At 41.8% G+C, this 14525-nt stretch overlaps 1 protein-coding gene across 2 annotated transcripts in view; it reads right to left on the bottom strand.

Moving 5' to 3' along the window:
* CHLSN (cholesin) overlaps positions 1-14237 on the bottom strand; it is a 194612-nt gene extending 180375 nt beyond the window's left edge. Inside the window, exons 1-2 of one of the 2 annotated variants that reach the window (XM_048867238.2) lie at positions 14087-14237; positions 11865-11994 (exon numbers count right to left, since the gene is read on the bottom strand). In XM_048867238.2, coding sequence (XP_048723195.1) covers positions 11865-11966 — 102 coding nt within the window. In that variant the 5' untranslated portion in view covers positions 11967-11994; positions 14087-14237. Of the gene's footprint in view, positions 1-11864; positions 11995-13351; positions 13760-14086 lie in introns of those variants that run through there. The other variant, XM_048867239.2, reaches the window with a different exon arrangement.
* Between the last annotated feature and the right edge of the window lie 288 nt (positions 14238-14525).

Here is a 14525-nt window from a genome sequence, read left to right as displayed (position 1 = left end):
AGCCGCTGCCAGGCTGTAGGGGGAGCAGCTGTCTGCTGACTTTGAACAGCCAGATACAAGGGCCATTACAAGAACCCAATGTGGAACTATGTAGTTGAGGGAGGGTTTGAAAGATCACTTTAAACAATCAACCATGGTAGTGTTCTGTGCTGGAGTGTTCTCTTGGTCTAGAGCTTTGGGTGCTGTTAAGAACTGTGTGTGTTCACTGTACACAGGATAGCTTCTTTCAGCTATGAATTATGTGGTGCTTGGTTTATATTTACAAGCTCTGTTTTCTTTGACTACCTCTGCAATATTTGTTGTGAACTAAGATAGATTATGTGATTCCCCAAAAACAAAATTTTATTTAGTGGGGAAAACACAGTGCAGGAAAGTAATGTGCAAAAAATACCACAGGCAATGTTCTACAATCTTTTTTAATAAAGGGGGTGAACATTTGAAATTAGAAAGGAAGTGGACATTTATGTCCACTTGGAGTACACAAATGTAGTCCATTGTGGCTAAACATACAGCAACCATGGTTCTCACAGGTCAGTGTATGTGAAGCTGTGGTTTTCCTTGCTGTGCCCCGTGACCTCATATGTTATGTTGGGGGATGTAGGCATCAGTGACTATGGAGTTCTCCAAGGACTGCAAAGGGTGGAGAGTCTGGAATTTTTTAACCTGTAGGTCAACCTGGATCTGCAGCATTTGTGTTTCCTGTCTGAAAAGACCCATTATGTCCTGGTGCGTTTCCCTCTCTTAGTCCAGTTGGGACTCCTGGGACGTTTTTCCTGTTCTTTTTCCTTCTCCAGGTAGCCAGTCACATTGGCTTCCAACTCCTTTGTTCACGGTCCGATGCAGGAGTGGCTTGCAGGATCTTGTAGAACATGTCCTCCCTCGTCCTCTTCTTTCTCCTCCTCATCAGGGTCAGGTGTTCTGCTGGCAGGGAGAGGACATTCCTCAAGGCCACCAAACCAGAAGCTGTGGATAAAAACCACAGATGTACCATTGGATTTACAGTCACAAGAGATAGGAAAAGATAAGTTTCAGAACTCCCTTCCCTTATTCCTATAAATGCTTTTAATAAATGCTTATTGACACTTCAGTTTGGGAGTGCCTCAGCACTGTTCTCCAGGACCACGCATAGTGACTATGGCCCAGCAGAGGCAAGGGTGTATGTGTGGACTTTCTATTACATGAAACAAAAAAATTTCAGTCCCTCTTCCATGAGTACAAGCATAATGCAATGTCACTGAGTATGGACGCTATTTTCCATAGGCGATTTTAGCTGATATCTAACTCCTAAGGGTCACAAGAGCACAGACAACACAGCTGTGTACTAGCATCCAAAACCCATCTTGGGCCACATGCCACAAGCCTTTTTACTGCAATGATGCCAACCAAAGTCATCACCTAGCAGGGTGGGAAGTGTCCTGCTGCGAAGGAAGAAATAATGCAGCCATAACTAGAAACCTTTGAAAGAGGGTTACAGACTATCTCCGTGAAAGCTTCATCAAGATCTCGCAGGAGGATAAAAGGGACATCCCTATGTACATAAACAAAGTCCTCGGAAGCTCCTTAACCCCTGCTTAATCCAACAGGAGAATGCAACGCAGTTGCCAATTCCACCTCTATTTGTTGTACCTCTACCTTTTCTCATACAAATAAAACAATGAAATGTAGATATCTTTGCCTTGTTAACTTGGGGATGGGCCAGGCACCATCTTTAAACTTAAAACATTGTAAGGAAAAAATGCATGCACACTTACCCGAGTCCCCTTCCCTTTCACCAGGCTCATCCATGCTCTCCAGGCAGGACTGACTAAACTGCAGTCTCAAACAGGTCCTGGCTTGCACCATGGCTGGTTTTCCCCCATCACTTCTCTTCACCTCCTTCTCCTCACTGTTCATGGCAGGGATCTCTGTCTTGGGTTCCTCCAAGGAATCCACAGTGGTCTGCAGGGTTCTGGTGGGGTCTCCGTCAAGCATGGTATGCAGTTACTTGTAGAAGTGGCAGGTCTGTGATGAAGCACCAGATCTATTGTTGCACTTCCTGGCCTTGTGGTATCCCTGGAGAAGTCCCTTTGCTTTCAGGCAGCACTGCTGCTGATCCCAGTTGTACCCCTTTACCTGCATCCCCCATGCAATCTGCTCATAGAGGTCCACGTTACTAGGACTGGTCCACAGCACTGCTTGCATAGCCTTTTCTCCCTAAAGGCCCAGGAGATCCAATATCTCCTGTCTGCTCAAGGGCAAGTCTAGTGCATGGAGCCAGCGTAGTTGGTTGGGCCATTGCACATTTCAAGGGTGAGCTGCTAGGTGTGCTTGCTAAGCAGGGCAATCAGGAAAAGGCATTTCAAAAACACTTGGGGGGGGGGGGATTTAAAGGGGAACGGGGGAGGAGGCTTCCAGGTTCTGTTGCCCCTGGATAGTGGAGTTTATCAGAGTAGTCACTATCATGGGGAATGCTGCTGGAAGACTGTTAGGGTCAACCCAAGTCATGCAGTGTCCACACTCACAGTGCGTCAACCTCAGTAGGTTGACCACGGCTCTACGCTGTTCAAGGACATGGTTTTACAGCATCACTGTAGCAGGACACTTACATCTGCTGGAGACAAATTTGAGAGTAGATCCATGCACAAATACATCAACACAAGGCAGCTTATATCAAGCTATCTTTGCAGTGTAGATAAGGCCTGCATCTTTTGGCAATTTAACCATGAGGTAAGCAAATACCGCTTACCCAAGCTGGGTGGTGTGGAGGGAACCTTCCCTCTGCTTATAGCAGAGAAAGGGGAGCTTTGTACCTCACTCCCCATTATTTTAACTCCCTGCTTGCTAACTACATGAAAGTAGTCATGACTGTATGAAAGTAAAGAGAGAAAACTAATCAAACATGATTAAGAGAAAATACCTGGTAGAATGAAACAGCTTTTCAGTTAATACCTAATGAGAAATACTTAATTCCTTTAAACATTACTAAGACGCACACTAAATATGTTTATACCAAAAACAGTTGGAGATGTGAGCTGTTTGCCTGGGAAAACCATCTTCAAAGTAGCAACTGTTTTCCCAGCTGTGAATACCCTTTTCCTGGGAAATATGTTCTTACCATTACAAAAATAATTTTCAAAGGAATGTAAAATTATTCAGGCTAATCTATGCATAGCAGTATTTCAGAGACAGATTTTTTGCACTTTCTTGAACTTGTCTGTTTACAAAAGGCCTAATATTCTTTATAAACTTTTCAGTGTCAATGAGACTTCACAGTTTTAAAAAATAAACAAACACACTGTGAATTAATTTAGCAAAAGAATTTAGAGATTTTTTAAATAACTCATTCTCCCTCTCTCAGCACATCTGGACTGATGTACTACTTCCCCCCAGAAACAAGCGAAGAATGAAATGAAGACAATACTGAAGCATATGCTACAGGATCAAGAGTGGTAGTTGATGACTGAGTGAGTGAAGGAAGAGCTGGAACTAGCATCCCTATGCAGCAATGCTTCTAAAGGTTTTACATAGGAGCTGATATGAGCCACGTATCGGTATCAAGGCAATAGGAACCTCGCCTTGGACCATCTCACTTGCAGTTACAGAAAGAGAATATAACAAGCCATGGAAGGGGAAACACTTCTTTTGAAGGTTACAAAATAAGCCTCATATTAAAGGGGATAGAATAGCAGAAGAATAGGAGAGTTGTAGATGATTTGCAGACAAACTCATTAAGCTCTCACAATGCTTTTAGTATGAATTAGTGAGGTGACAAAAGGACTGAATACGCTCTGATAGAGTAGCCTCCCCCTGAAAGTATAACCTTAATTGTCTGTCAGATTCATTAAACATGTTCATTACTCTGCCACCGGTAACCTAGGGTACCTAATCACTGGCAACACGTTCACCACCACCACACAGGTAGCTCTTCAGCTATCCACCAATATCATGCCTTTATTTCCACAGCTCAATGAATATAGCTTTATACATAGATCTTTCCATCATTATACTGAAAATAGTGACATTAAGCAATTACTTATGGGGTTTTTGTTATTGTGCTGCTATTTAATAGAAATAACTCTCCACTGGCCTTTGTAATAACCCCTCAGGAACTTGAAAATAAAAATATTTTCCTTACTGATTTTGTCCTTTTCCATTTGGGAAATAGATGTCTCACTGTTTGGGCACCTGCATGCTATTCCACTGATTAAAGGGATACCACTACTTGTTTATTCTTCATTGTTTATATTTCCCATATGGAATCTTGAAAATAAAATTCCTTTCCCACTGACTGTCTTTATTTGGGGAATATGTTGATTCCTCCTTCCCCATCCATTTGCAGTACAGACAGCAACAACTCCGTTCTGTTTACTAAGAACCTGACCAGATTATAATAGTGCTATGAGACGACAAATACTGTAACATTTAGCATCCTTTTACCTACTCGGAGTAGAATTTGGATTTAAAAAAGGCTGAATGTTTCTTAGTCTCACAAGAGGTAATGATGTTTTCTCCACTAAATTAGGAGCAGAATGAATATGACTTTTTATAGGATCTTAGTTTAAATTCTGAGTCTTGAGTAATGACTGATTACTTCCTGCAAAATTTCACCTGCTTCTGTTGAACCCTATAAATCTTCAAAGAATGTTGGAGAAACATTGTCTTTGCCATCATTAAACTCAAAAGATTAATACATCCTTTGGATACAGCAAGGTCTCTCTTAATAGGACTTAAAGATCCATTAGAGACAATACAGTCAAATCTTTGTAGTTCCACACTTGCACAATGTAAGTGCCATGGTGGTGCTTTTAGAAGCTGTTCTTGCAGTGATATGCTGAGCCAGCTAAGAATTAAAGTGGAGGTGGGCAGGGAATCCATAAACATACGCAACACTTGGATAACTGAAAACAAGCACTTCAAATGCCTCTCACATAAACATGGCTGGAATAAGAAATGGTACTGTGGGAAGAGTGGCAAGGCCAATGGAAGCTACAGAATGCTTAACAGTATCAAAATCAAAAGAAAATCAAACTAATTATACATTGAAGATAAAGAGATAAGAGAACCAAACCTGAAAATTAACACTCAAGGAGATCTCTGTAGTAATAAATATCTGCTACCTCTGACCATCTGAGCTCAAAAGATGGTTCTTTTCCTCTTCCTCTAACCAAGCCAGTGATAATATTTTTCACATAGTACTAGAAAGGTCAAAAGCCATTTTCCAAAACTTTATTTTCTTACATTGCAAATCAATGCTCTTCCCTGAAAACCATTAGGGCCTACGTAATCTCCCTGACGAACCTCTGCATCTTTCAAATTAAGGAATGAAGAGTAACTTGATTTCATACCCAAGGGGGTATGGCTGATTTCTCTTTCCAAGTGTCTTCATAACAACTACACAGATTTGGTGTGAGGCTAAGGGCAGGTCTTCACTACCCGTCGGATCGGCGGGTAGTGATTCATCTATCGGGGATCAATTTATCGCGTCTCATCTAGATGCGATAAATTGATCCCTGAATGTGCTCTCCGTCGACTCTGGAACTCCAGCTCACGAGAGGCAGAAGCGGAGTTGACGGGGGAGCGGCAGCGGTCGACTTGCCGCCATCCTCACGGCCAGGTAAGTCGACCTAAGATACGCCGACTTCAGCTACGCTATTCGCGTATCTTAGGTCGACCTCCACCCTCGTGTAGACCAGGGCTTAGTCACATTTCATGGTAAGCAACTATACATCTTTATGTTAAAAGTGGTAGAGTCACCCCTACAGAAATTGACAAAAGACCACTGAGACAATCTGGGAAATCTATCTATGTACAACTTACGAATTCTAGTTTGGTTTGATGAACTGTTTGTACCCTTATGTCTTATGACGGTCTTTACTGCATACTGCTGTCTGCAACTCGTGCTAAGGAGCAGGGAAGCTGCACCTACAAGTCCATCTTTGAAAGAGACTATTTTTAAAGGGTTTAAACTAATGAATAAACCTGGCCCAGGCAGAACAACACGATGGCTGAAGGCTGAGGAAAGCCAGTTTTTTTTCAAGTTCTCTGTAAGAGCCTGATTTTGGAGAGTGGAAAATCCTCAAACAGCAGAACAAAGAAACCAGGTGTCAGCAAAGCCCTTTAAGAACACAGAGACAGAGGTTGGGGAGGAGACTTAGAGAGACACATATGAAGCTTAGCAAAAGAGAAGAACAGAGAAGTGGGTCTTATCTGTGAAACCAGCCAAGGAAGAAGGAAACTGGAGACACAGGAGAGAAAGCTTTTCATCTGACTCACCGAGTCTATGTGCAGGAAGGGGGAATCCTAGATTCTTCAGAGGGCTCTGACCTAAGCCCAGAGAACACTCCAGAATCATGATGAAAAGCAGGCAGGGAAATTCTTTTCTGGATCTATACTTATTTTGTGCAATATAAAGTAAAGAGCAATTGTGTTTAGAAACCCTCACAAAGCCTGTGTCCATTTGCTTCACTGTCTTAGGACCCTGAAGAGGTGAACGGTAAACCCAGAGCACCAACAAGAATGGAGCTCTGGGAAAGGGTGTACATAAACTACCAAGAAGCCAGGGGGAAGGGAGGGGAGGTCTAGACTTGTCTCAGGAGAGTTGGACTGCCAGACTGAGACACCCCCTTTCTGGGAAGAGGTAACAGACAGAGCTTGTACCCAGGAAGTATGCTGGAGAGGCCAAGAAGAAAGACTGTGTGGAGTCCAAGGAAAGCTTAGGAGTATACTGGTCTAGTGCTTTGGGACCAGCCGCCTTGTGAGTGTCCAGCCAGGGGAGTAACTTGCATTGCCCCTGGGGAGTGTCTTTTTCACACCCTGGAGCAACCTAAGTTAGATCGACTTAAGCTGTAGTGTAGACCTGCCCACAGAGAAAGAGACACATGGAAACTGTAGCAAGCAGGCTCTCCCCCACAGTCTGTGGAGGTAACTGGGCTGAATGTAATTTACAAAAATCTACAAGGAAAGATTAAAGTAGGTGTAGAAGCCTTTATTGTTTTTACCCTTTGCTTTGCATATCATGTACCCTTGGGTGAATAAATAATGTTTCGTTTTGAAGAAGCTGGTTTTGAGTCACTTTAATTAGTCATTGTCACAGGCTCCCGGAGGAACAGTGGCTTACTGCTGCCAACCCCAGTTGGGCCCTGTCATGTTTATGACAGTTGGGAAAATGGGAGCTGCAACCCAGAGACACAGATTAGGAGCAGTAGAACATGGTTGCAACCAGAGAGGTGTGAAGGTAGTGAAACCTGTCCCCAAACGTGTTCATTTGAGCTCATCTAAAAGGAGTCTAAAAGCACAGCGCTCCCTCAAACTGACAACCTTAAAGAGGCCTGATTTTTAAAAAGTGTTGAGCACACCTCTCTTGAAATCGGGCATGCAGAAATTGAGGCACCCAAAATCAACAGTCCCTTTTGAAAATCCTGTCCACTGTTTGTGTATGTATATAAAAAGAGAAGCACATTCGTGGTAAGTGATTTGTGAGTGACCTGGTATTCTGCAGACACACTAAGTAATTGCCACAGAATACACAAATGCTTGCTATAGAAATCTAGGCATTTTGCACATGTATAATGGATAATCATTAGCCATCCCACTTCTCTGTTTGCCTGGCCCATTCTTGTGAACAAATGGGAAAAAGGACACACATGATGCAACATGCAATGCTCATGTCATCAAACAATGAACTTAACGCTGGCATATTAAACAATACTGAAATCCTTAGGTCAGTAGACTGAAATTTTTCTGTATCAGAGAACTTTAAAAAGCTAATTTGGGGGAAATGGTGCTGTAAAATTATGACTGTCAACCTGGAATGTACAACTTAGAATCCATTTTCCCCATGTCTATTATTTCTACGTTATATGGCTTGAGGATGACAATTTCAAAGTAAAAACAGTTTTAAAATATGATCATACTGATAAATTACAAAAAAAATAACTGACATGTAAAGTTCATGTTTGGGTAAATTAAAAATAATAGTAAAATGTGTGGCATTTACTGCTAAATATTTTAATAAAATTGTAACATCATGATAAACTATTAGTAAAAACACAGGACTGAACAAAGACTAAAAACATATACAATATGCTACTTAACTCAACTACAGAAATGTAAAGTCATTTAGAACTATAGTTCTAAGAACACTCATGAAAACATTTAAATTGAATTGTTTGTTGCCATTTAATGTAAAAGGAGGAAAAAAGAAGATGAAAAATCAATAAAACACCAAGATTACTCTGAAAAGTAAACTTGTTCCAAAGAAGAATGCTTTAGCCTTATGCTAGTAAGTATTTTTGGAACAAATGTCATGAAAGAATGATCAATGTAATACTAAATCCAGTCACTGAAGACACATTTTAACTTGCCCTCCTGCAGCTCTACACAGAAATCAATTAGAGATTTACATTTTCCACCTTGCAGCCTGAAAATGCACTGCTGGAATAGCTAAAAGTAAATCACGGGTAAATAGTGACTTAATGAACCAGTGAAACTTCTCCAGTGCCAAAAGTAGTATATTATGCATCTGTTAGCTTAAAAAGACTAAAGTATCTCCATACAAGGTTCTTTATAAGGTTCTTTATTACAACTGTACCCTGTCAGAACCTTTCTGCTTCAAGCATTTAAAAAGTTACAGTCACACTTTGAATCAAAGCTACTACATTAAACGACAGTCACAGTTCATTATGCTTTATTGGATACTCTTTTGGAATTCTTGGTGATCCCTCCCTCACCCCCTACATTTAGCAACGTGTCTGTCAGCTCTTTATTTTAAAGCAATACTAGATTTAAATTCAAATATAAATATATCAAACTATCTACCTACGTATGAAAATCCTGCATGCCGACACTTAATGATTTAGTAGGTCTTTCCCCATTGTCTGTTTTTATTGCTCGAATACTATATGGATTTCATAAAAAAAAGCTACAAATTTTTTTTTTGGTGGGGGGGAGCCCTAACCTAAACAAAGTAAACCTCCAAGAACAAAACAGAGCGCAAATATAAAAGACGAACACTGCAAAAGTGAGATTCCAGGGAAACACCAAGAAAAGAAAAATTGTAAGTTGTGGGGAAAAAATATCACTGACAGCACAGTTTTAAATATAACATACCAGTCATAGAAGATTTGGCTTAGAATTAGCTCTTAAGGCCAGAGAGTTCACTGTCTTGTTTTTTAAAAAGCTGGAAGGTTTAATATCTTTTAACAGCTTTATTTCAGGATGTCAAAAAACAAGTTCACAGATTCACACATTAAGACCAGAAGATACCAGTATGCTTGCTTTACCTCATACTTCCTACTAAACTTTGCATACCCTCTGACAGTGTTTGCTGAACAAAGGTATTACTTTAGAATAACCATGTTAACTAAATTGGGCATTCCCCCAAAATAAGTCCAGTAAATAACTGACAAAAATATTCATTAACCATTTTTGAAGCAAAGTGTTAAAATGTATCTCACATTTGTTACTCTCAACAGTAATTTCAAACAGTAAAAATGTGGTTTACTAAGTTATGCTTTTTTGGTATCAACAGTTACAGTTTATAATGCTGATGCCAAAAAATAGCCTGGCATAGGCCTTATATGGTGCTCCATAAAACTAACACTGCATACATATCTAAGCCACCCACTAACTCCTGTAATTCTCATGACTGTTATGCTTAGTGATGTTCTCAGATAGCATTTAAGGATCCTGTTCTTTAATAAATATTTCCCTCCTTCCACAGTGCAACAGCCTGTACAATGAGCAGAAACTAACTTTTGTATCTCAACAGTTGATCAGACAAGACATCAAACAGTCCAGAATGGCTCTGCATTCTTAAGATTTTTCAAGTGATACTCAGACTGACGCTTGTGAGCCATAAGTGGCTCTTTAATGTGTCTCCTACAGCTCTGATATTAAAACACTGTGTGATTTAATTATTAATCAATCTAAATTATTAACCAAGCAGGATGCTTTTACTATGTTATTAACAATTGTAGTTGATAAAATAATACTTGGTCAGTCATTTTGCTGTGAGAATTAATTTATGTATATATATCTTGTTTATATATATATATATATATATATATATATAAAATCAAATAAAAATAGTAAATGAAACAATGAATTCAGACGATCGCGGCTCGTGGGGTAATGTTGATCGCTAATTTGGCTTCTGAACCACTGAGGTCTGAGTTTCACTGGTTTATAAGCTCTGTCTGGGGAGAGGGGTTTGTTTTATACGATGCTAGCTGTGCAGACAGACTATAGATAGTTAAAATTCTGTTAAATTGCCTTTAGCATTCTCCCTCCAAATCACACACAATTAATTTTTTGCCTGAAGAGTTATTTCCACCCAGCTCTTGAGTTACTTTTCTGTACATTTTACGGGGTACTTGAAGGAGGTTAAGGATCCTGCTAGATCCCTAAAGTAAAGTACTTTTGGGACATGTAGTGTGAAGAGAGGAGGAGGATTGTCTCTTCATAATCAAAGATCAAGTTTAATTGAAACTATGACTTCTCCTTCCCCTTCCTGACCTATACATTCTACACTCCCTAATTTTACTTTCAATTTTACTTTCCTGTAGAAGGAAGTCGACACCTCGCTCTGTCTGCTTGGAGGCAGATTAACTAATTTGAAATATAGACTGCAAGGCCTTCACAGCTTTTCTGAACCTTATAGGCACAATACCATAACCTCTACGTTGCAGTAGCTATATTCAGACAAGCTGGAGACATTTACTCACACGTGAAGAAACTCTCTCAAAATATTTGTCCCATTTGCTAACTGAGCCTAAATAAAATCTAGCCAAAGATCAACATCCACAAGTTTTACTGTAAATGACAACAAGAAGGGGAATCAGATCAATGCTACTTAAAACCCTGAACTTTAAGCACATGCATAAATGTTTGCAGGATCAGGATTTAAGACTTCAAGAGCTCCTGAGGAAAGGCAGGATTTTTTTTCCTGTTCTCTGATCTACAATATTAAGATACTTGATCTCTGGATTATTTGATTGGCAGGACCTGAATGCTTACACATAGTCTTTGCAGATCTATATTCGAATATTTCATTCACGCAAAGTACCCAACTGCAGAGGCAATAAGCACTAATTGATAAACGTAAGAACTTGAACTTTGATGCCTGACTCTTAAAGTGCCACCAAAGAGATTAGATTTTAATACATGGCATTTGAAGTATTGCTTCTCCTCATAATAGCTGAACAGGAATGCCATGTTCATATACCACTCCAGCGAGAACAATTCTGCAACTCTGCTTTTGCAAGAAACAATGACATGTAGTAGTGCGCTAAAGAAAAAAGTTTCCAGCAGGTGGGGGTTACTTTTTACTGGAATCTGTTATGCTGTTAAATTCATTTCCTTTAAAATTAATTTGTAAGTGCTCTATATGTGAAGAGGCTGCTGACACCTTCTGGTCAGTCAGAAAGTACAAGTTTCCATCACTGCAGTGAGCACAAACATCATCTTTAATGCAACACGATTTTCAAAACAAATCTTTCAAATTTTTCCAAATATGGTATCTGGGTGATCACAATTATGTGTAGGCACAGCCTAAGACCACCTTCCCATCTGATGTTATCCCAGAGAAATCACAGCCACTTGGTTCCCATTTCACCTTTAAACCCTACCTGACATCTTTCATATTAACACCCTATACAGGCAGTGATCACATACTTAGGCCACTGTTATACACTTTAAAAACAGACATGCCTGGAGAGCAGCTGCCCATGGATCCATTCATGTTTTAATTTCATTTACTCTGGATGCATCATGGACTCAATCTAATAATGCACTCAGATCCAGTATTGTACCTCTCTATTTCTGTAGTGTTGGAATTACCAACGTACCAGCAAACTAAACAAACAGATTCATTCTTGGGCATTTACCTCCAGGTTTTGTTTCTTTTTCTTCGGTTCAGTTTCATGGACTGGTTGTTCATTTTCTGCCACATGCCGTTTTGATTTTTTCCTCCTTTTTTCTTCCTTCATTTCTGTGTTTTTCTTATTCTTTTCTATTCTGAAATTAGTTGACAGACACAGAAAGATACATTTCAGCTACAATTCAGTATGAGCTAATTACTGTACAATGCAGGAAAACAACACTGGAGTGGAGTTAATCCAAATGTTTACCCCAAATCCATTTGTGAAGGAGGTTGGGACACAATGAATTGCATCAAAATGGCAGTAAATTGTGGAAGTCAAATCACAGAAGAAAGGAGAATAAGTATAGAATTTTATCAATTTTTAAAACACCTGCTCCCCAGCCAACTTAGCATCAGTTGGGAGTATAATTTACTACATTTGGAATTGCTTGGTCAAAATTCATATTAGGCAAAGTGTTGAATGTGCACTTAATTGGCTTCAATTAGGACTGGGTATTTTGAAAAGTACTAAAATATAATAAATAAATAAATAACAAATGAGTATGTACAAACAAGTGGTAGGCCTAAATAGTAAACTGGAGAACTTAGTTGTGTTATGTAAAGAGCTCTAAATGTTTCAATTTTGGATGATGAGCGAAGGGAAAACGTATTTAAATAGAGAATTATATTGTACTTATTTTACATTTCATTTCAGACAGCCTGGGGATGCAGGAGAGATTCCAAGATAGCCCTGGATCTGACACCAGACAGACACTGGTCTGGTCCTCATGGATTGCTCTAACTTACATTTGGCTACAACCACATCTATGATGCATTAATTGCAGCTGAGAATGACTAAAACATAGAGGCATTTAAGCCACACCATCAACCTGAAACATTTAAGGGGCTTCAGAGTAACAGCCATATTCGTCTGTATTCGCAAAAAGAAAAGGAGTACTTGTGGCACCTTAGAGACTAACCAATTTATTTGAGCATAAGCTTTCGTGAGCTACAGCTCACTTCATCGGATGCATACTGTGGAAAATACAGAAGATGTTTGTGTTTTCCACGGTATGCATCCGATGAAGTGAGCCGTAGCTCACGAAAGCTTATGCTCAAATAAATTGGTTAGTCTCTAAGGTGCCACAAGTACTCCTTTTCTTTTTTTGAAAATATTTACAGTAATATTTGATGGTTTCAGTTTAATCTAGTAGTAACTGTAACTTTAATACAGTGAAACACCAACTTTATTTTATGGTCAGCAGTGTGGCATGAAGAGAGAATATCCAGCCACCCTCAGATGGTCAGCTACTAGTGATTTTAATTATACCATATTTATCAGTTACTTGTTTGTGACTCAGGCTGTTGTGTACCCTGTGAAGGGCCCAAACGGTGAGCAGGCACTAGAAAGGGTGTGGGAGAAAGGAAGTTTACAGTTGTATAGTATTTAATCACAGATTGAGCAGCAAGATCTATTAGCAACACAGACAAAGACCTTAAATGGTTACTCACGGGGCTCCTTTCAGTACACAGGTAGTAAGAGCTGTTGTCACTATAACACGACACACCGCTACTGAGTGTTCGTCAATTACAATACGCCAGGCTTTTTGGACTGAACGCCAATATACCAGCACCGCCCACCTCCCAGTCCGCTGAGCATCCTAACCGGGGCCTGATGTGTAATCAGCTTATGCAACCACGAGGAGACGGAATAATTCGCTCTGCCAAACTACCACGCAATGCCCGGGAATCTGGATGCTACCGGAGCAGAGCTCCCCGCCTGCTGGGTCAGGAGCTGGGCATCACTGCCGCCGCCGCCCACCCCGCAGATTCAAGGCAGAGAGAGCCTCCTGCAGCGCTTCGGGACTACCCAGCGCGAGGAGGCCACCGCCTGCTGCATGGGCACCCGAAACACAGCAGAGTCGGGGGGGGAGGGGAAGGGCTCTAAGCATCCCTACCCCCTGCCCCTGGTGAGTGCCCGTCCCCCCGGTCCCGGCGGAAGGAATCTCCTCCCCCACAAGGCTCTGCCAGCCCCTTTTGGCCCCACCAGGCCCTACGGGGACCCACCCACACTGCCCCCCCTCCGCAGGCTCCTCCGGCTGAGGGCAGCCGAGCAGGCTTCCTCGGCAGCGACCGCCCCCCGGGGGCTCAGGCGGGGAGCTCTGCGCCCCAAAGAGACTTGGAATAGGAGCCCCCCTCCCCCCAGGGGACGCCTGCTGGGACTCCCTCAGTCCACTCGCCACGCACCTGTCAGACCCGCCTCAGCACATTTAACTCAGCCCTGGGCTTGGCGCTGCAGACCGCCCCCTCTCTCTCATTGGCTCCCGAAGGCCAGCGAGGGAGCCTCGTTGGATTTCGCTTTGTCAATCACGAGAGTGACCAATAGAAAGCCAGATTTGTCTTAAACCCGCCTCTATCTCCGGACTTACGCGCTTGTGCGCTCCGAGAGGGCCGGCCCGCGTGCAGGGGGGGGGGCGCGCACCGTGTCGACGTCATCGCTGTGCGCTGAGACAGCCGGGCTCTCAGCTTCTGCAGGGGGAGGGGCCCCAGGAACTTGGCTCCTCCCAGCCCTCTGCCCTTTCCCTGCCCTGCCCTGGCTCCTCTCGTTCCCCCTCCCAAACCACGTGCCGCACAGCTGGCGTGGGGTGGGTGCTGCTGCCTCTGGGCGCACGCTCTCCTGCGGCCC

Source organism: Caretta caretta, chromosome 10, assembly GCF_965140235.1.
Source record: "Caretta caretta isolate rCarCar2 chromosome 10, rCarCar1.hap1, whole genome shotgun sequence".
In the NCBI taxonomy this organism is placed as follows: domain Eukaryota; kingdom Metazoa; phylum Chordata; order Testudines; family Cheloniidae; genus Caretta; species Caretta caretta.
This window is presented reverse-complemented; position numbering and strand designations above follow the sequence as displayed.